Source organism: Vipera ursinii (assembly GCF_947247035.1).
Source record: "Vipera ursinii genome assembly, chromosome: 5".
NCBI lineage: Eukaryota > Metazoa > Chordata > Lepidosauria > Squamata > Viperidae > Vipera > Vipera ursinii.
The window spans coordinates 41,826,584-41,850,413 of NC_139518.1; the positions used below are offsets into that span (position 1 = coordinate 41,826,584).

General features: G+C 34.7%; 1 protein-coding gene across 2 annotated transcripts in view; it reads left to right on the plus strand.

Annotated features, from left to right (window-relative positions):
* GIGYF2 (GRB10 interacting GYF protein 2) overlaps nucleotides 1-23,830 on the plus strand; it is a 111,949-nt gene that overhangs the window by 65,209 nt on the left and 22,910 nt on the right. For both annotated transcript variants that reach the window (XM_083365000.1, XM_083365001.1), the window contains 5 exons: nucleotides 14,402-14,581; nucleotides 20,874-21,091; nucleotides 21,176-21,338; nucleotides 21,423-21,620; nucleotides 22,624-22,808. In XM_083365000.1, coding sequence (XP_083221126.1) covers nucleotides 14,402-14,581; nucleotides 20,874-21,091; nucleotides 21,176-21,338; nucleotides 21,423-21,620; nucleotides 22,624-22,808 — 944 coding nt within the window. The remainder of the gene's footprint in view (nucleotides 1-14,401; nucleotides 14,582-20,873; nucleotides 21,092-21,175; nucleotides 21,339-21,422; nucleotides 21,621-22,623; nucleotides 22,809-23,830) is intronic.

Below are 23,830 nucleotides of genomic sequence, written 5' to 3' on the forward strand. Positions count from 1 at the left end.
TTGTAATATTATAAATTCTGTTCTTTTGGTGGCAGTCTTAAAGCTATCATATCACACCTGTTGCATAAAATTTCCCTCACAAACTTCTGTGAGTTTCTGTCTACATTTTCACTGCTTCCAACCATGATATTCTTATTGTCTAGAATTGTGGTACCTGGGATGTAGCCTCTTCTGCTGAACATACTCAGGCCACTGCTGATGTAAAGCTGTATTAAAAAGGGGACAGAGAATAATACGGAAAATATTATGCAATTATATAAACTATTAAGAAGTCCTGAGGAAAAAAATGCCAATGCTAAATTCCAAATTTGCCAAAGAGAAACAGGAATGAAGCTTCTCTTATATTTTATTTATATATATGTATTTAATGTTTAGACTGGTTTTCAAAACAAATTCATTCCTATGGGACCTATAGATGTTAATCATAATTTTCTATGGCATAAGCTCATTCATATTTTTAAAAGGAGCTCATATAATTTCAGTAATATAAGAAATATCCAGTCATGGTTTCTTGTTGCTAGAGACTTCGGAATAAACTTGCAAACTAAGCATTGTTTCCGCGTTGTCATCAGTTGTTATTTATATGAATGATACATATGCATGAGAAGGGCAAGAAATTCCATGTAAATAAATAGATAATTGTGTGTGACAGACATAGTGCAGTGTATAAATTTTGCTTGTGCTCCAGGTATCTAAACTCAAAATTAGAGGTTTTGGTGAGGCTAAACTAATACTTAGTACTCTGTAAATCACATTGGTTTGCTTCCCCATGATTACTTCTTTTGAAATATAATTATGTTTAATATTTTGCTGTCTGTTTCCCTCTGCAGTGTTAGACTAATGTAGAAACACCCTTCAGTTATCCTTTCCTTTTGTTCTTCGATATAAAGAACAGAATAGTTAGTTGTAAACATAAGCTGAACACAGTTTGCCTATCATGTTCATATTTTAAAACTTTATTGTCTTGAACATGAAAGATTTTATGTTCAGTAGATCTAAATTAATATTTTAATCTTATATAGAGGCATAGTGTGATCACTAATAAACATGTTTTCATCAACCTTATGAGGAAATCTGAAAACTAATTCCACTGTATACAAACACATTTTTAAAGAAAGGGAATAAAGTCCAGTAACTATGCAAAGTATATGCAATTGCTGAGATGCAATTAAAGCATCATAGTCTGAACTGCTAGAACTACAAAAAAATTTCAATCTTACATGAGTGGCAAAGAAGATTAAAAGTTCTGTGATATGTGTTAAAAAACTGGAATATATAAAAGTCAGTGTCTGTAGCTGGGAATATTGAAGGCAAAACCATGGCCTACTGATAATCAGATGGGACAATGAAAATAATAGCTGCAATATTTACTTGTTTATATATTAATACAGTATCTCAGAGACTGTTCTTTGAAACAACTATATAAAATAAGTTAGTATTATTACTGTTATATTACACGTTAAGGGCTCTGCATTTATAGCAAGGGCAAGATTAACAAGTTGTACAATTCACAGCATAATACCTTTACATATTATGCAGAAAAACTAACTTTAGAATATTGCTTCAGTTTCATACAAAAATAAGTTATGTCTCTTTATTTAAAAAGTTTCTATTCAGAAATGGTATGAATTTGAAAGTTTTAAAATTTTAAAATATTAACCCTAATTTAATTTTAATGTTAATTTCTATACATTTTATGAGTTATATTGTATGCCATCCAAAGCCCTTCTGTGAGGGAGATGGTTGGTTTAGAAATATGAAATATAAATAAATAAATAGATTAATTATATGAAATATGAGTGTGTATAGTTTTTTAAATTGATATGTAATATAGAAACCAGTGAACTAAATAAGCCATTAGGTTCTTATCAGAAATGAAGAACAATCTCTACAAAGTATATATTGCATTACAATAGACGTGTAAGGCCATTAGGCCTCTTGTCCTTTTTGTTATTTTTCATGCATTATAGCTAGTTAGAACACTTGATAAAAGAGTTTTTTGCAACTGCTATTTGTGACATGTATTTTTAATTTTATATCTGAGATTCATCAATTATATTTTAAATATAATTGATATTTTGGTGGTCCTGTGCTCAGAAGTGAACAAGGAGTCCTAACATTCACTTATGTCCCTCTATTTTTAATATGGTCTGTCTGTTTGTGTTTGTGTGTGTCTGTCTGTCTGTCTGTCTATCACTTTGTATTGATATGAACTGGGTAAAGGAGAGGGACTGGATAGAGATAAGCGCTAGAAATTTTCTATAAGGACCCCTCATAGAAATTTTCTTTTGGACGTAAGAGTTTGTGTATATACACATATTGTGGGATAACTTTGCCAGCATTAAAGCAAGATAAATGAGTAATACCTTCTACAAAATGTTCCCCCCTTTTTTTACAGTTTCAAACAGCCATTTTGAAAGGAGCAGGAAAACTTCTGTTATCTACTTTGCCTCTCTAAAAAACAGAAGCGAAAAGCAACTTCAGACATGCAGAATCTATCCAAAGTTTTAGCAGAATTCTGACGTTCACCAATAGGAGTCAGAAACAAATTTATAGCAGAAGATTACTTTAAATAGTACAGAAAAACAAGCATCTGAATAATCCAGCCTTTTCTCTTCCACTACTGGATTCACCCAAAGCTTTCAGTCATTTCAGTAGTTTAAGGGAATAAGTGATTTTAACTGCACTTTTCCACTGATTTGAGAAGTAGTACTCAAAATTCTATATAACCTTTCATATTTCATCTGTTGTATAGATTTACAGAATTGATATTTTTATCCCTCTCCTAACAATCCTTAACAAAATTTTTTCATCATTTTCACTTGTCAGACAGTTGATACTTTCTTTGAAATACCCTACCATAATCTCAAGGTTTTGGTTGTGGAGTAGATAGGTAACTGGGATTTTTGTCTTTCTTTTCTTATACATATTGACTTTAAATGACATTGCCAGTTTTTAAATTACGGTATGCATTCAGTTTGGACACTTTTCACAGTATAGTTTCTTATTGTGTATAATTGAGCGGTGTCCACAAACACTATCTTTTTGACACATTTGAAATTTTGAGAATTGTCCATAAGCGCTTGTATAAATGGTTACATTTTCTTTTTATAAAATGGCTGACATGGTAGCCATTCATATCATGTCTTATAATAGTGGAGGTTGTTTTTGTTTTTCAGTATACCTGTTTTGAATGTAATGTTTTCAAGGAAGAAACAAACTATCCTAAAGACATTAAGGGAGCATTTATCATGTACTGGTTCCAAGGTGTCTCTTTAAATTATTTCATTCCCAATACAGATTCTTAGGAACCCCCCAAATATTTCCTTCACTGTTTAAATTACATATTCCTTCTCTATTTTTCGATAGTGAGTAATTTTCTCCCCACTGTCCCATTGTTTCATGTACAATAAGTGCCATTTAGCACGTTCATCTAAAACTATAGGAGCTTTTTCATAGATAAGGAGGCTGTAGGTAAAGTTCTAAGCAAGGAAGGCAGTTTCCAGGAGTCCCATTATGCATAGTGATCTGAATTCAAGCTATGATCTGCTGGAAGCAGATGTTACACTTCTGACTTTTTTTGAGTTAAAAGCTCAAGATTAAGAACATTTTCACATATAACGAAATGCTAAACATTTATAGTTCTATAAATAGAACAAAAAAGAATTTCAACAAAGAATAATTGAATGCCACCTCTTGTCATTAACTGTTTTCTATTCTGTTTTCTACTTTAATTGGGAGAAATTGTAAGCAATTTTGAATTTTGCATAAATACACAAATAGGACATGTTAACAAACTATAATGTATAGTAGTTAAAATGAAGTCAAGAAAACAAGCAAGAATAATGGATAATACTTTACTGATGCAGCTAAACAGGCTTAGATAATTCAGAATCAGAGCACAGTATTTTAACAGAAATAATACAGCTGTTCTGCAATAGTTTAAAGAATTATTGCATTATTTAATTATTAACAAAACATGTTTTTAAAAATATCCTTAAATTGTCACTTTGAAAAGAAATTTTATTTAGATGCTATACTGTTTTGTGAAGCAAATATTTTTCATAGCATGAAATTATGTTTTCCTTAGCATTTAATATTAACAGCCCATTTTATCTCTCAAACTATTTTTCTATCTTCAAAATGTTAATTGCTTTAATAATGATATTTTCAGTATTTGTAGTAGTTCCAGCCTAACTCATATTTAGGTGCTTGCCAGAATATTACATCGTACCTTAAATAATGAATTTATTTATCAACAATACTGTTAGCTGATCTGAAGAAAGTGATATTCGATCTGTTAATGGAAGATTATTACACTGTATTCTTAATTCATCATTCTTAACAAAGAATGAAAAATCCTTAATGCAAACTTTGAATATCTTTCAGTCAGGTTTTTGGACAGACTGGATGAGATACTTGATGAAATTGACAGCATATCCTTATGGAATTATAAAACAACAAGTTGCAATGGATGTTTATGAAATTAATTTAAAGGGGCATTTAAATGTAATACAACTGGTTCTGATGGATGACTTATTCCCTACAGGAGATGAAAATATACATCAGAAAATTGATTTGGATATTTTTTCTCCTCTGGCTAAGATTCTGCTAAGACTTGGAAGGACCTTTTTAGAAGTGACAAAAGGATACATTTTATTTATGGATGAAGAGAAATCTGTTAAAGTTGTGAAGCTTTGAAATACAAATAAGCAGCAATCTACTTTCAAAAATGTTCATTACTTGAAGAGGTCAAAGAATACCTTTAAAAAAAATCTAGGAAGATTTATAAGATGGGCTTGTTCGATCAGGGTTAAAAGAAGAAAAGAGTTATATCTGGTTGCCCTTATTCAAATTTTGCTGATAAAAATTGATTGATGTAGCATTTTGATTTTGTTTTTCTTACCTAAAATATGAGCTATGGGCGAAGGGAAATTATATTTTATTTAGAGACTATGATTTTTTTCTTTTTTCCTTTCCCCCCCCTTTTTAATCTCCACTTCCATTTTTTGTATGTAATTTTTGTACTTTGTATTGACTTTTATTTGTAACATATAATTTTTAATAAAATTGTTTGGAAAAAACATATTTATAAATAGTTAAAATCATAGCTTTGGACTGGAGTTTTACTACAAAGTTCTAAGGATATAGTATTATATAAATACCATTTATTAATTGCTTGTCATATTCTGAATATAAGTTGCATTACTATTATGTAAATTGTACATTATACATAATACTATACATTTTCACTTAAAATCAAATTTGTTCAGTGTTATATGGCACTGTCATTCCTCCCCTCCTCCACTAAGGTAAAGGTAAAGGTTCCCCCGCACATGCGTGCTAGTCGTTTCCAACTCTAGGGGCCGGTGCTCCTCTCCGTTTCAAAGCCGAAGAGCCAGCGCTTGACGGAGGACTTCTCCGTGGTCATGTGGCTGGCATGACTAGATGCCAAAGACGCACGGAACGCTGTTACCTTCCCACCGTAGTGGTCCCTATTTTTCTACTTGCATTTTTACGTGCTTTCGAACTGCTACCCACTCCATAATAAAACTGTGGCTATTACACATGACTTATAGGGAGTAAGCTAGGGGTCCTGTACCCTCCCATTATCACCCCCACTACCATTCCTGATGTTGCTCAGCTGTTACTAAACAGTGCATGTGTTAAATAATTTTGCTTAATAAAACCAGAAACTAGGTATGCACAAATTCTTAGAGATCTTCATAGAATATATGTGTGTTATGTGTACACTTTTTGAGAGCAAGCAACATAATTTCATTTTTAATATGTGCCAGTGTGCTCACAGTAAAGAATGATGATAAAGGTTAATTATATATCACATTTTGAATTATTTTCTCTTCTCATATATTTCTGAGGTGGTAATTTATAGAGCCATGGTAAATAATGTAGGCATAAGTTCATTTCAAAGTTGCATTGTCCCTATGACTAAATCAATACTGGTTTAATTTACCAATAGTATTGGCCTGTGTTTTATTCCTCAAAAGGTTTTTCCAATATTTCAGTTCATTCTACAGCCTTGTGGTCTCCTAATAATAACTAGGACCAATGTCACTAAGCTTCAGAGCACAGACAGGTTCAGCCTAGCTGCTTCTTGTTCTGAGATGGAATTAATCTAACTTGGTGCAAATCGACAGCAATCTATTAGTGCATAGATTTAAAATGTAAATGTCATTCAGATGACATTCTTACATGGCATATCTTCATTATCTTAACTTTTTGATGATTTGTTGTGTTGAATGGACATTTGAGAATGGTAAAGCAGAAAATAAGTTCTTTGCATACATTTAGAAAATCTCTTCTAAATAGCTGAGAAAATGTAATCTGCACAGTCTAATATTCTAGTCTAATAAAAATGTAAAATATTCTTTTTATATAAAAAGATAAGCAAATTTACAAATTCCATAGTATAACCAGTTTTATACCAATCTTTTACTATCAGATTTAGAATAACTTTACATACAGTTTCACCCAAAGGCTATAATTTTTTCAGAGGCTGTAATTTTTATCCCCAGAAAATATTGTTATGCAGAATTAAAATATGTGCAATGTTAATTTGTCTTATTCTGACTATGTATCTTCTAGAAAGTTGTTATGTCTGAGCAAGAAAGTTTAATATATATTCAGTGTTCCTTAAACATTAATATGGTGTAAGATGTACAGATGATATATATAGATGATCTGTGTGAACTGAATGGTAAAATTCTGAAGATTTACTTTTAAAGTTTTCTATCAGCAGAATGGCATTAATAATATGAGCTCATTTGATAGCCAAACAAAAATTAATTTAAATCTGAATCACATCTTCCACCCTTTTGTATACACTGGAGTAAATAATCTGTGGTTTAAAAAACCTTGCAAAGTCATTTAAATTATTATTGATTGTTGAAAATAAAAGAAATAGCAAAGATTTAGGGAAAATTCTTGTGCTAAATTAATTTCTTCAAGAGATATTGAAATTCAAATAAAAATGTAATGATTCCCAATCCTTTGGAGATACAATTCATTGGGAAGACCATGAAATTTAATTATTAAATACTACTATATAAAATTCTAGCTTTTCTGAAAATAATCACATTTCCAATATTCAGTCACATATTGGTTAAATAATTGTGTTTATATCCTATTGAAGAACTACATACTCACATGGCTATAGATTTCACTGGCAATTTTATCATATAATGTCAACTTAATTCAAGCAATCAATTTTGATAACTGCCCAGCTAAAATCTGCTTTATACTTTGGTGGAACTGGAAAGCTATGTTTATCCTAATATTTCTGTCAATAGTCATGACTTGCAGGAAAAATTCATTTCTTTATAGGTTTTGATTCAGGAAATTATTAAATTACTTTTCTTTTGGAAAAATTAAATTCAAAATTGGAAAACTTGATAGAATGTATGCTTTGTTAGCATTCTGTACTTACCCGTGATTTGTAGCTTTTATCTGTCTGGCAGGGAAAGGGAGAAAGGTGGGTATCTTGAATATGGAATATGCACCAAGCTATCTTGTATCTGTCTGTATACAGTGGTCCAAAAGGAAGGAAGGGGGGAAAAACCCGTTTTTCTAGTTTGGAAGGATATTTGTTCAGAATGGGCTTACAGATCTCATTCCACAGTATATAATGTGGGGGGTTGGTTTTCATATGAAGCTGATTTGATTGGTCATTTCATCTGCAGGGGGGCCAATTAGCTGTGGTCATGTGGAAAAGAATGCTGATTTGTTAGAACTTTCTTTACCCAACAATAGCCTAGCTGCTGTGGAGAAATGCACAAGACCTTACTTGGAGAAAGGGGTGCATTTTTTTCTCTTAATCAGGATGGGGCTTTTAAGTTTGCATAATCTTACTTAAAGCTTTACTTGCTGGTTCAAAGGAATGACATTCCTCAGAATTGTTTTCCATTCATTTTCATGAGGCGCTATTCATAAAGTTCACACTCCTAAAAATATTTTCTTCCAGACAAAGGCAGACAGGTGAAGATGTACTTTCCGTTTCACTTTCTTCCTTTTAGGGTTTTTTTTAGCTTGGAGCTGGAAATGTCCTTTATCTTTATCTTAGACTTGTAAAATCATATCATTTGTAGATTGATATAGATTTGTTACTTTTAAATAGTTTGTAGCCAAAGATTCAAGATCTAGTATCTAATCATTCTATATTTGGCCCCTTGAGTCAAATATAAGATTGTCTTTACTGGATTTAATAGAAAAGTATTATGAGGATGAAACATAATTGCGATAACCAAAATGAAACAGGATTTTACAGTGAATAAATCTATGGCATTCAGACTTTATACTGTGTGGAATTAATGTGGAGTAATCTGATTAGTAAAAAAAATAGCTCAGATGAGGCTCACAGTGGCCACTTTCTAGAAACATTTACATGATTTGTTGAGATACTTTTGTGTAGTATTTAGAATGTGTGGTATCTAGAATTAGTTAAGTCTAATTAATTAGTGACTAGTAAAGAAATAGCTACAAGGAGGCTCCTATCAGTCTAGAACTACTTGTATATCTGTCAGTAGTTTCGTAATGCATTTCACATTTTTCTTTAGTTAGTTGCTGATGTAGGGACTTTGATCGAACGTCAGACCTAAGAGGATCTGAGAAACAAAGACTGTGATTGTTTGTAGTAAAACTACGGAAGACCCGCTGTGAAAATTATTAATGTAGACCAATATAATGCTACTTAGAAACCGAAAATCTCTCTCATGTATTTCCTTTAAAAATCCACAGAATATAAATCATTAATTCTTTATTTCATTAGTAGAAAATGTGTTAATACATGTTGAGGCATAGCACTATAAAACTGAGACAGGCACAGTAACTTTTGTAGCTACAAAGATGAGATAGTTTTTATTCAAGTATATGGAGCTACAACAGATTTACTTCCCTAACTTTTCAATATAATATGTTTTTCCCTTACATATGTCCTTAACAATTAGTTCCATACACTAATATCTTTAATCCAGTTTGGGAGATACCATGAAATGTTAACCTGTATATATGGTAGGGCTTGGCTATTGTGCAAGATATTGTGTAGAATTAGATTATACTATGGAACAACCCCACTCCCCATAATTGTATGGAAATACACGTATAGTTGAAAAGTTGTGATTATCTGTTCAGGAACAGAAATGATCCAAGCTGGCATATATGTTAAAACGTGATTGAATGCACTTTGGAAATTATAGTAACTATAATTGTATGCATGGATTCATAGGTATATAGTATAATTTTTCCATTAAAAAAACCTTCCACAGCTTTTTGTTATTCATATATTTCCTAGGATCAATGCTATTTATTATTTTAAATTAAGAGACTTCTCAGGAAACCCCTCCTTGTTACTATAGTGGAAAACAGTATGGGTGTTTATATATCTTTTAGAAACATTGTTGACACTGTTATTTGCCATCCTAGTTTTTTTTAACCTTCAATAAACAAGTTCTCAAAGGTTTGTATTCCAAAATACAGCACTTTGAAGTTGGTCCTTTTAAAACTTGAAATTACATAGCTGTAGACTTTGTTGGCTGGATGTCTTTGTTGTATCTGAACTTTTCCATAAACACCATCACAGGCTTTGGGTCAGACATGGAATGCAGGTGCCCTTTAACTGCTCCTTCTCCTCAGGAAGTCCAGTCAATTAGTTTGAGGCAAAGTCGCAGATCTTTTTCTCTTTCCTTTCATCCTGGGAAATCATGGTGAAACACCAACCACTTGCGAAGGAATCTAAGCCCAATAAAATGAACTTCCTGGAATATAAAATTCATGTATCTTTACAGAAATTTAAATTCATATATTTAAAATTAACTAGTCACTGAAGTATTATTGGCCTCCCATTTTTAAGGAGCCTCACAGCATAATATATATGAATCTTATTAAATAGATTTTGAAAAATTATGTCATCCATACCAATTTTTCTGTATTTGTTTTATGAAGCTTCTGTAGTGTTGATGGATAAATTTATATTTAATTAAGAGTTACATATTCCAGTCATATCCATTTTTATTCAGAAGAAAATTACAGTATATTCAATGTGACTTACTATCTAGTGCTTTACTTATTTTTAAATATAGGTATGCTAAGCTCACCCCAGATTTCTTTTAATTTTAATGAACTGTGATTAACTGAATAAGATGACACTGAAGTTTTCCCTAAAACGGCTTTATACAGGCAATGCTCGAGTTACGATAGTTCATTTAGTAACCATTCAAAGTTACGTGATAACCTCCCTCCCCAAGTATTTATGACACAGTCCTGAAATTATGAATGTTGCAACATCACAGCAGTCATTCACCCTTAGGAATGATCAGAGAAGTACTGCAACATTCACCCTGCCTATTTACCCCCAGCTTCCCACAACTGCTTCTCTTGCCACGCTAGACTCACCTTGCAAAGATCTGTTTCCTCTCTGCCGTGGTTCTTTGAGAGCAGGACAATTTCGCTTCCAGGAACCGATTGGCTTGCAAACGCTTTTTGCGCTCTGAGAGTGAAATGTTCTGGGGGCTGTGATCTTGCGGGACTTAATGAGGTATCTCAGTGGGTCGGGAGAGGCCTTGGGTAGTCTTCAGCAGGTGGCCTCTTCTATCACTAGCCCCCCACCCCCATGGCCTTCCCCACACTGAGATACCTCATGTGCACTTAATGACTTGCGCATTTGATTAGTGAATGTGTGGATGAAAGAAGGGAGTTTTCATGTTCATTTTACAAGATTCACTCCAATAAATCCTCAGGTTACGAATGTAATTGGCAGGCCCCATTACATTTGTAACTCGAGGACTACCTGTGCTCTGCTGAATTTGGACAGAAGTAAAATAACAGAATTTATAAAATGAGCATAAATACCCATATTTCTCATAGGATGAGTAATATGCACAATACAGAAAGGGGACAGGAAAAGCCTTGAAATAAATAAAAGAAATATATAAATAACTGAAAGTAGTTTACATAAACACCATTTATTTTATCCTTCTGTACCTTTCTGTTTTTGGAAACTAACCTTGTTTCCCACATGCCCCAAAGTTGCTTCATTTATTACTTTTGTTCTTCAAAGTCATCACTGGTTTTTTAAGATGTGATTGGCTTCATCCAACCAATATAGCTTCTCATTCCATTACTGTATCTATTTAATCTAATAATGCTTCTATTGTATATTTGTTCTGCAGCTGCATTTATTCATTTCTCTCTGTATCAACTCACCTCAATGTACTGTTTTCATACTGGGCATTCCTTTTTTATTCACTCCACACTCATTTAGCACTTGTTAATCTTATTTTTCTCTCATTTTATCACTCATACTTCCTAAGTACCTTGTTTCCATTTTTTTGTCTCTTCTAAGCAGTTTTCAAGTTCTTTTACACAATAACCTTTGCTTCTTTTATATTAATTTCTTGCAACAATCTATACGTTCTCCTGTTATGTTTCTGTTAGCATTTGCACATATTATTCCCCCCCATCTTTAGTAACATTCTACCAAAGCAGGAAGTATTCATCCATCTAGTTCTTCACGGCAACGTTTTTATCTCTTGCAATATAGAGCGAAGAACTATTTCATTTATCCTCATAAAAGTTTTAGTTCCATGATAAAATGATCTTACCATATTTATCAACCAATGTTGTGCTAAATTTTCTATAATTCAAACTTATTTACTTTTTCACATGCTTTCTCTAAATCAACAAAAAAAATTGCATTCATTTTTCAGTGACCTGCTGTAGAGAAGAAAAAAGTTCTATGTACCAGCTGTTTAGCATAAAATTGCACTGTTCTTCTCAAATTTTGCTCATTATCACATTTTTTTTATCCCTTTAATCAGAATTCTGCCAATGTCATTTCTTATACTACTATTCTACTCAGAGAATAATATTCTTCCAATCATGGGACAGAGCTACGGCCTTCACAGATACGTTGAACAAGTCACATAACTAGTTCTCAAGCAAACCACATCCATATTTTAGCATGTCTTTCTAGTTATGTCACCTGCAAATGCAGCCTTACTATTTTTCAACATGCTCACAACATTTAAGGCTTTTTGTTCATCCACTTTTTCCAATATTATTTTTTTCTAGTGTTCATTTCAGTTCAACTCGACTCTACAAGATACCTCTGATACAAGTTTCTAAAATGTTTATTCCAACATTCTCTCTCTTCGGCTTCAATCCAACTTATTTCATCACTTTTATTTTTAATTCCATTCACTCCAGGGTTCTCCTTGTTTAGTCCTTTTCACCTATTTTCAAACCAATTTTATTTCTATCAAAATCCTAAGTTTCCTCTTAACTATCTCATGCCTTTTTTGACTGCAGCTATCTTGAATTACACGTATCTTTTTTCATTATTTGCAGCAATCATTCTCTCATACACATTTTTCTCATACATGGACTCTTTTGCTTCCTCATTTCACCCAGTATCCTTTTTCATACTTTCCAATAATATACTTCTGTGGCACTCTTTATATGTTATTTATATATTATACTCTTCATATATTGTAAGTGCATGTACGATGTACCATAAGCTAAATAAATAAATAAATGTGGCACTCTACTACTTCATTTGCTTGTTTGTACCTGCTTTTATTATTTTTATAAATTACTGAAGGTAGCAAACCTATGCAACACACCTCCCTCTTCCTATTTTCCCCTCAACAGTTCTGTGAGGTGGGTTCTTTTCAAGCTCCAAGCAGCTTGCACATTCATATTTTGCACCTCTGCTTTCCATTTATTCTCTTGGGAGATTAATCAGCACTGTAATGCTTTTTTCAAATAGGACTCATACTGTTTCTTTCTACAGTCATTGTACTTTCACAGTCACTTACCATATTTCCATTTCTTTCATGTCCATTTTTCTGCAAGATCTCTACTACCAAAAGATTGTCCCATATTCAGAATTCTTGTATCTTTCATTAATTCTTAATTCTTAATCATAAATAATTAAACATGGTTTTAGATTTATATTTTGACACATATTTGCATAAGTAGACTTGTGCTTAAATCGCATATTAGAAACTGATCTTTTTCTAAGCAGATATTACCAAAACAGTTACTTCCATTCATTCTTCTGGTTCTGGATCTGGATTTCGGACTAAGTTCTTTTTTGTACTCTCTTCATTTGTTCCAAGTGCCCTTATGTTACTTAGACAAGTTATTATTTTCCTTGTGAATCACATTTTTAGAAGATTATCGATTCTCACAAACTCATTTCTATTCCACCCATTATCAGCATTCACTGGAACATAATATGCAACTCTCTCCAATGGATTCCTACTTCATGCAAAGAAGTCTCCATCATGTCCCAAAGGTGCTTTTTAAGAGGCAACTGGAGTTTCTTGTTTTTATTTGAAGACATTTTGCTTCTCATCGAGGAAGCTTCTTCAGGTCTGACTGGATGGTGGGGAATAGAAAGATTTATATTTCTTGCAGATAACTGGTCATTTGCATTCTTTTAGAGAGTTGTTGAAGCCACTTGGAGGTTGTGTCCTCAAGGTCACCTGAGTGGTGCATATGGGTGTGGGGCCTTTAGACTGGATATGGATGATGTCATATCTCTCCCCTTCTATTGAGAGAAGACTGTTCAGTTTTGACATAGATGGCCTCTTTGACCCCTCTTTCAAGTGAGCAGTCTTCTCTGTCCCAAATGTGGACTTTGCTGTCTTCAAAAGAGTGGCCTTTGGCTTTTAAATGCAGATGGACTGATTTGCCTTACAAACCTGTCTATAAATAAATTATACCCAAACCGTATAAAATGATCTCTTTATTCTTAAGCTACTGTTATATTATTTGAAATACAGCATTTTATATATAATGATAAAAATTATATAGTTATTCTTGTAGTTGCCTCAGATGCACATTTTTAGAAATGCTGTTTCTAGATTTGACTTAGTCTAATCAAGTAGACAATGCTGAATAACATTATATAGATATTTTAAACAGAAACTAGATATAGCACTTAAAAACACCTCCCATACAAAAAACAACAGAACTTTGTCCCATTGTAAACTTCAGCGTGACCATGAATAGTATCTTGATATGTCTCAACTATGATAAAGCAATCTCAGTGAACATCAGGTGGCATTTGTTTATGGAAACAAACTATGCAGATGCTCTTCGATGAACTTGTTGCAGTGAACATTTGACACTCTTAAAGGGTTGCAGCTGTATGGTAACAGCTTTATGAAATCTTTTTGAAAACACAGCTTGTTTTCCCCCATGAGAAATAAAAATTATTTTAATATAAAGTAGTAGAATATTAAAACAAATACAAGGAAACATGCATTTGATCTTTTATTCTTTTAGCCAAGGGTGCTGTGATAATTGTACACTTCTGGTTTATATACCAATTTTTTTCATGATATACAGACTTATCACAAAATAGGTTTTTATTTTTTAGTGAGACCAAATTTTGAAGAAGCTGGAACTGCAACAGTAGGAAGGAAACATGAATTTATACGCTCTGAAAGTGAGAATTGGCGCCTATTCAGAGAAGAACAAAATGGTGAAGATGATGATGGAGGTTGGCGACTTGCTGGTTCGCGAAGGGATGGTGAGAGGTGGCGACCTCATAGTCCAGGTGAGGCAATTCAGGCTAATAGATAAGTTTGTAAACAATTTAGAAATGAACCAATAAATAAAAATAAAAAATATGACTGTGTTGGTAGTCTTGTGGAGGATTAAATCATGTGCAAATTGCAAATATCTAGGCAATGAGAGCTTTCTTAGCTTTAAAATTTATTTTCTTCCAGGTGTTCTCAAATGCATTTATTTTACCTTAAGTACTGAGATAGGAGTATTTTCAGTTGACTGTTGGATTGATGTGGAAAGAAATGCTCATGATAAGAGAATAGTTCATTTGTGTTCTTCCTGACGTCAAATACAACCAATAAAAGCACAATAAAGCGGCAGTCTTCCTTAGCTTAAATAGAATTTTAAAAAGTTGAATCAGTATCTCATGATGATCAGATGTGAAGGTTTTCTTAGGACTTGAGTAATTCCTTTAACATCATCTTGTTTAACATAAAGACAAACACTGAATCTCATTTATTAAGTAAACCCTAAATATCAAACATACATCCCAAGGTTAAAAAACCTGGGGAAATTCTGTTAGTAGAAAAGGTATAAAATACTGTATTATGGAGAATATTAAAATATTTTCCCAATTTTTCTTTCAAGTATAAACTATTTTAGCATACTTTTCTGATAATGGGTCTTGAATTGGATATATTTCCTTATGAAATATTAATTTTGTTACCTTGTTTGTCATATTTATATAGCTGCCAATCTCACAAATCAAGTAACACTAGGTGGTGTTCAATAAAGTTAAAATATTCAAATTAATATCAAACACTTCATTAAAAATATTAAATTATATTAAAAATATAAAAAACACAAAACTAAACAGAATAGAAAGCAGATTTGGTGAACAGCCGGTATTAATTACATGGGAGCCATCTCAATATTTTAGCAGTCTCTGGGTCATCAGGCCTGCTGACAGAACCAGGTCTTAAAGGACCTCCAGAAGTTTAAAAAAGATTGAAATGAAATTCCCTAGCCGATGGGACCCATAGCACATCCTCTCTGCTGGACCTGGTAGGACAGATATATGTAATCAGGGAGAGGTGAGTTCTCAAATAATCTTTTCCCATGCCATGTAGGACTTTAAAGGATAAAACCAACACCTTGAATTGGACCCAGAAATAGACTGATAACCAATGCAGCTTACAAAGCAAAGATGTAATGTGTGTGGCTGCATTCTGCAGCAACTGAAGATTCCAAATACTCTTCAAGGAGATAATTAGGCCATGAGTGACTCTGAGGAGAGCCTCCAGATCCTGGAACATGTGCAACTGGCGCACAACCTGAAGCTGTTCAAAGGCCCCTCTAGCCATGGCTGCCACTTGCTCCTCAAGCAGAAGTCATGAATCTAGGAGAACCCCTAGATCAGAGGTCCCCAACCTTTTGGGCACCAGGAACTGGTTCTGTGGAGAAAGGTTTTTCCGTGGACCGGAGAGTGCATAGTTTTGTATACTGCCTATATTCCACGGATGGGACTTTGCTTGTTTGTGTGGACCAGTTGCTGGCATGCCGTGGCCCAGTACAGTCCATGGACCAGGGGTTAGGGACCCCTGTCCTAGATTGCACAGAAGGTCAGGCAGTGCAATCCAACCCTATCCAGCAGCATGACTATCTCTAGAATTGGTAGGCTCCAAAACTTGCTCAGTCTTGCCAAAGTTCAGCTGAAGCCTTTGTTCCCCATTCAGACACTTACAGCCTCCAGGCATCAGAATAAGGTATGCCTGGCATCACTTCAGTCATCCAGGGCAGAGAAGTATACTTGGGTATCATCAGCATTTATTTATTTATTTTATTTATTTATTTGTTTTTATAAACCGCCCTTCTCCCGAGGGACTCAGGGCGGTGTACAGAATAAGATAGGCATACAGAATGAACCGTAATGAAAAACAAACACTAGTAAAATACAAACTGGGACCCCAATAAGAGCTATCAGGCCAGGCCGGACTGCTGGAACAGGTAAGTTTTTAATTCTCGCCGGAAGGTGCGGAGGTCGGGGGCCATCCGGATTTCGGTTGGCAAGCTGTTCCAGAGGGCTGGCGCACCCACTGAGAATGCCCTCCCCCTGGGGGCCACCAGCCGACATTCCTTGAGCGGTGGCACCCTGAGGAGGCCCTCTCTGTGGGAGCGCACAGGGCGGTGGGGCGCTGACATTGGCAGAAGGTGCTCCCGCAGGTAGTCCGGACCCATGCCATGTAGGGCTTTGTATGTCATTGTCAGCACCTTGAACTTCACACGGAAGGCAACTGGAAGCCAGTGCAGCGCACGGAGGAGAGGTGTGATATGGGAGTATCGGGAGGCTCCCAAGAGTGTCCGCGCCGCTGCACTTTGCACCAGTTGAAGCTTCCGAGTGGATCTCAAGGGCAGCCCCAAGTAGAGAGCGTTACAGTAGTCTAGGCGAGAGGTCACAAGCGCATGGGTGACTGTACGTAAGGCATCCAGGTCCAGATAAGGCCGTAATTGGCGAACTAGTCGAACCCGGGAGAAGGCCCCCTTGGTCACAGCTCCTATGTGATCTTCCAGGGAGAGCTGCGAGTCAAGGAGGACACCCAGGTTGCGGGCCCTATCAACAGGGGGTAGTAACTCGTCCCCGATGTTAAGGGATGGGATGTTCTGAGTATCCTGGCTAGCCGGTACGTACAGCCATTCAGTCTTGTCCGGGTTCAGTTGAAGCCTGTTCCTCCCCATCCATTCCCGGACCGCTTTCAGGCAGCGGGACATCACGTCGAGGGCATCACTGATGTTGTTTGGAGTTGAGATACTGATATTTCACCCTGAAGATATTAACTAGGAAAGGGAGAGCATCAAACCCTGAGGCACCCCACATTGTAGAGGCAGATGGCAGAATCTTTCCTCTCCAACTTCTCTGAAACTGTTGTACAACCACCTAATAATAATATTATTAGCAATATTAATAATGTTATTGGTCTACATTAGAGATATAGAGCTATTCTGATCTGAAACAGGGCACATTAACCCTAATGACGCTTGAGGAAGACATGCCTTTCTTGGCTTGTAGGGTCATTTCATCCCAAGAAAATGCATATTTAAGGTAAGTAGGCATTGTGGAGGTGACAAAAGCTGTTCCACAGATCAGAATAGCTGTGTATCACTAATGTAGAATCTTATTCTTTAGTAAGTCCCATGCCTATGAGGTGCAAAAAGTTTTTTTTCTGTTATAATTATATAAATATATTTATATTTACTAAACTATATAATTTATATTTCTTATTTAACAGGGATTATATAAAGTGGCATATTCAAGGTTGAGCTTTCTGTACCCTTAACTATAACACTTTTGCTTTTCTTTCTGTGCAGTGTGGTTGAAAGTAGTTAGATTATAGTTAAAAGTGGATTTTCATAACATTTTTATTCTCACAATGGAGTGCTAAAGCCATGCACAACATGTGAAGAGTGTTAGACTGAAAGATAGTGACAGATGCAAAACAGAACAGTGATTTAGTTAACATTCTAAATATTGATTGTTGTATGAGTTTGGGTGTCAGATACCTTATATCAGACATGTCGAACACAAGGCCCGGGGGCCGGATCCGGCCCGCAAAGTGGTTTCATGTGGCCCGCGAAGCCATCCTGAAAACAGTGAGGGAACGGCCCCCGCTGCCTTGGCCCTGGCCCAGAGACCCTCCTTCTGCCAGAGACCCTCAGATCTGTCCCACTCCTGCCCAGGCTCCCATAGGCACCCTTGATGCGAATGATGTAGAGTTGGCCATGGCCACCCAGTAGGCTATACGCACTCTAGCCACACCCACCCAGTAGGCCACGCCCACCCTGGCCACACCCACCCGGCCCCCTGAGGGCAACCGCAATGCTGATGCGGCCCTCAATGAAATTGAGTTTGACACCCCTGCCTTATATGGTATTGACATAATTTTTATATGCATAGTGATAAAACACAAAAAAAATTTCAAGGTCCTCTATCTAAAATGTTAAAACTCAGACTAAAATAAATTCCACAAGTTCAAGCTAGGAAACCTTTGATATGCACGCTGTAGCTATACCTTTACCTGTACTGATTGTAATTTAATTATCATTCCAGTACAGTTTGTACAAGATGTAAAATTTTATCTGAATTTAATATTATATATTCACAGAAGTATTGTCTAAACTAATGTTAAAGTATAGAATATAGTTCCTTAGCTATGCAGCCACTTCATAAGACACAGTACAAAGGAAACAAATTTTAAGTAATAAAGGATTATGTTCTTATAAAGTACAGATTGTACTCACTACAAGTAATATAATCATTGATCACTTCAAACATATCTAATATATATTGAATTATACATTCAACTGTGTGTTCTTTATAAGGTAATTTAATCATGTATTGCCTTTAGTGAACAAGAATAGATAATTTTTAACTAAAATAATTCAAAAGCCACTACTATCAAGATGACTAATTGTAAGCTATGACTTTTAAGGATCACAAATTGAGTTACCAAAGCTTGCAGCTAATGTTTAGATACATTCAATATTGCTGCATTCAAATTATAGAATGATTAGAGAAAAGTCATTCTCTATACTTATTTATGAGTGGATTTTTAGTATAAAAATGAAAAAAGTGAACTTGTGTCTTTGATTAGACAGGGTACATTATAGAAAGAAGAGCAATTTGAGAAACAGAGACAAAGAGAGATCAAATTTATTTAATTATTTATTCAATTTCTATAGCTGCCCAGTTCAACCAAGTGACTCTGAACGGCTTACATTCTAAAATTATAAAAGAATTAAAATGATTTAAAAAAACATTAAAACAATAAAAACATCTACAAAATAAGTACAAACAGCACCTGCAATGATTAATCAACTAATAGTAAAGCCAAATAATGGGGCCTTAACACATTCTGAGCCCCAGTCCCAGGTACAGTTAAACTGCTTTGAAGTATGTTGGAAACTATTTTGGTTTTTATTTTTCTTCACTTTTTTCTTTTCTTGCACTTTTTGTTTCTTGTTTCCTTTCTTTCATTTTCTTTTTTTCTTCCTTACTTTATATTAGTTGTTTAGTTTATACTGTGTTTAGAGACTTTAAGAAGAATTATATTAAAATATATTCAAATTATATTTAAAAAATTATAGAATCATAGATATTGACCTGCCTCATATTGACCTCTTTCCTAGAATGTACAATAATATAATCTGCAGATTAAGTCACAGTTGCATAGTCATCTTCAAAGCAAAACTTTGGAATAAATATATCAACTACATATATTTTCTCAGAATATTTTTGCTGGCACTCATCCCAAAACGAGGGACTTTATAATAGAATCAGTAACCACAGATTATACACCAGACTACAGAAAAAACAGGAATACTAGCTAGTAGAGACAAAGAAGAGACTGACTCCCTGGAACAGAGAGTAGATACTTCACAAAAGGAATATTGTTCCTCCTTTTCTGGAATGATAGAATGTATGTATCTGACCTCAAAGGAAAGTATAAACATTTTCTGATAATCTCCCAAAATGAAAATGATTAGATTTCAATGTTTAGAGAAATTATCCTATTAGCGGGGGCTGATTCTTATGACTCAAGAGCTAATGAGGCTTAACAATTTTATGGACTAAATAAAACTATTGGGACATTAACTCAGTGATGAGTTGATTTAGTTCTTGTGGACTTACCGTAGTTGGAGTCCACAAGATACAGGTAGTCCTTGATTAACAGCAGCAGTTGGAACTTCAATTGCTGTTGCTAAGTGATATGGTTGTATAACGTGATGTCAAGTGCTCTCATTGCTTAGTAACAGAAATTCCAGCAGTCTTACTGTCATTAAACAAGAATTGCATAGGTTGTTAAGTGAGGACCTCATGTGACCACCTGCTTCTCCATTGACTTTGCTTATGAGAAGCCAGCAGGAAAGGTTGCAAATTGCAATGGGATGCTGCAATGTTGTAGTTGTGAGCTGTGCATTGAGCACCTGCATCATGAATGCATTGGCCAGAACTCTGATCACCTATCATTACTACCATTCATTCTGTGCTGTTATAAGTTTGAATGTTCATTGAACAAGTGGTGGATATATAAGGATCATCTGTACTTATATTACTATGGCTTTAAACAATAATATTTTTGAGGTAGCATTTTCTGGAATGGTACAGTGATGATTTATTTATAAACTGCCTCTGACAAAATAGACCATAACTGTAGTGGCGTTCTGAAGTTCTGTCACTTTGTCCTCTCTTTTCCCTGTCCTCTTTTCCTCTATCCCTTTCTCCTTCCAAATAAGTTCTTGCCCTATGGAACTCTTTTGTAAAGTTACTTTCCCGCCCCCCTTAGACGGCCCTCGTTCTGCAGGCTGGAGAGAGCACATGGAACGACGGCGAAGATTTGAATTTGATTTTCGAGACCGAGATGATGAAAGGGGTTACCGAAGAGTGCGATGTGGCAGTGGCAGTATGGAGGATGATAGGGATAACCTTCCTGAATGGTGCTTAGAAGATGCTGAGGAGGAAATGGGGACTTTTGACTCATCTGGCGCATTCCTGTCCTTAAAAGTAAGGAATTTTCTATTGATTTGATATGCGACATGAATTATATGTAGCTGGTAGAATCAATTTTGTTGTATATATCATCCTTAGAAAGTTCAAAAGGAACCAATTCCTGAGGAACAGGAAATGGATTTCCATCCTATAGAGGAAAGGGAAGATCAGTCCGATTCAGAAGAAAGTCATAATGAAGAAGCCAAAGAATTAGATAAGACCCTTTTGAGAGAAGGCGTTAAGACAGAGCGAATAATAGCAGGTAAGAGGGATTTATCAGATTTATGCTTCATCTGTTGTTTCAAACTGTCAGATTACTTACATAGGTTTATTCATCTCATTTTAGAAGCAACAGAAGAAACAGGGAAAGAATCTTTACTCTCTACCAGATCAGGTACCTCACCAAAACCACAATCACAGGAGCCATTACCAATAAGCCTGATTGAAAGGAAGGAAGACTGTATTTTAGTAGAAACAGAAAAATCAGAATTTGAAGAAAGCAAAGTGGAGAATATTCCATCATCCAAAGTGCCCAATAGAGAAGGTAATCAATATAAGTGTGGAAGATACAAGAAATTTAAATATCATTGAAATGGGAACATCTGAAAAATGGTTCAGAAAGAAATAGAAAGATGGTCTAGGCACTTTTGAGTGATTACCAACTGTGTTAACAGTTTACTCAAATATTGATATAAAGTAGCACTTTACTTTTTGGATGGCTTTTTTTGAAAACTTCCTACTTAACATGATTTTTAATATATTTCATAGGTTACATGTACTCCAAAAAAGTTACAAATTTTGAAATGCTGATTAGATTAATCTTTTAAAAATGGGCTGTTTAATGCATATTTTGTACGTGTATCAATACAGTGTATTTGGTGATAGCTTTATGCCTTAAGAAGATTGCCCTGTCCCCCAAAGCCAGCTGTAGACAAGGACTTAGGTGTATGGTGAATCTAGGAATAATAATAATTAACCAAAGTTCTTGGGAAGCATCTGCTGATGGACAAAAATGTTAAATCCAGTCTGGACATTTGCCTGGCTGTACAATCAACCATGGTATATGAAATATATATGCTATCCAAATCTCAGTGGTTCCAGACAGCTTGTAATTAGATTGAAATTAAAATCAATAAAAGATAAAAATAAAAAATGGCAAGTGCAATAAAGCAAGGCATCTCACTCTCTATCACCAAAGGCCTGGGTGAAGAGCCAGGTTTTCATGGCTCGTCTAAACAAATAGTAAGTAATTATGAGCTAGATTCAGCCTGCAGGTTGCTTATGGCCTATCAGTAGTATAATATATTTATTTTATAGATTTTAACTCTGAAATTAGGATATAAATATGTTATTCAGTCAGTATCATAAAAGCTACCTAGAGTATGTTAAGTGTAGGAAGCTCAAAAGTTATTTTTTCTGTTTTCTTTAAAAATAAATTGTATAAGGGGGGAGCAGATGTAAAGACGATAGAAAAAGGAATGCAATTTCTGATGAATTATGTAATACTACAGAAAATAATTTTGTATCTCTTGTTTTACCTCTTCTAGACTCTCCTCCTATTGTCCAGTCTTCGCCACAAATTCCTTCAGAAGCAGTTTCCACTATCCCTCCTTCAGATTCTAGTCAAAATTCTGCCTTAAGGTGTGTTCAAGCATCAGTTATGGCTGCTCCTGGTATGGGAAATGCTCTTACTGACCCTGATGATGAAGAGGGTCTCAAACACTTAGAACAGGTAAAAAGATCTGTAAATTACTAATTTTTAAAGTTAATTTGTACTTCCCTTAGTTACATCTATCCAAAAAACCTAAAATTTTTATGTCTGTTTGTAACATTCAGTTGAGTGAAATCGGAAGGTGTAAAAACAACTATTATTGAACCACAGTAACTCAAATGAGCTAACTTACAGAATGCCATGTCCCATGATTCCCATGGCAATGAAAATTTGGGGAAGTTGTGGCTGTTTCAGTGCAATGCACCTTTCAACTACTCTTCCCAGAAACCTATAGGTGATGCAGCACCAGGGAAGATGGGAAGGCTACAATATTGCCTTGTTTCCCATCTAACTAGCTCCTGTACCCAATCCAGGACCTCTAACAAAAAAATAATGAAATGTCAGCACTTAACATATAAAAACAAGCATGGATTTCAAAGAGGCAAAGCAAAAATGAAATATTATATAATGAAGACTTGATATAGAACTAAAATATTTATAGAGAAAGTATTGAACTATTATCCTACTTTCATTAATTTAGGTGGTATAAGAAAGTGGCAAAGATTGAAAAAGGGAGGTTTTGCTAACTCAAAAAGTTGAGAGAACTGTGATTTTGATATTTATAATAGTTGTGATTGATGCCATTTAAATAGACTTTAAAAACCATCTACATTTATGCTACATAAAATAGTCTTAAGGTTCAAAGAAGACTGGAAATCTAGCTTTTGATGGTGACAGTGACATGTTTAGCAATATCATAGTAAGCGTAAGCAGAATTAGACCACAGACTACTCAGAAACAGAAAAGAAGGTAGGCCAAAAATATTCCTTTGCTTTAGAATTGCTATTTGTGTAATTAGCCAGGTTTCTGGTTGATTTGTAATTCTTTCATATTTATTTTATTCATGAGGTGTTCTCAACACTCTGACAAAAAAGAAAAGGGACATTAGACCTATAGCAATTCTTCATTATCAGTATTTTAATTACTTCCTGGAAGTGTCTTGCTTTTAGAATAAACAGTTTTCATTTATTGATCTATAATTT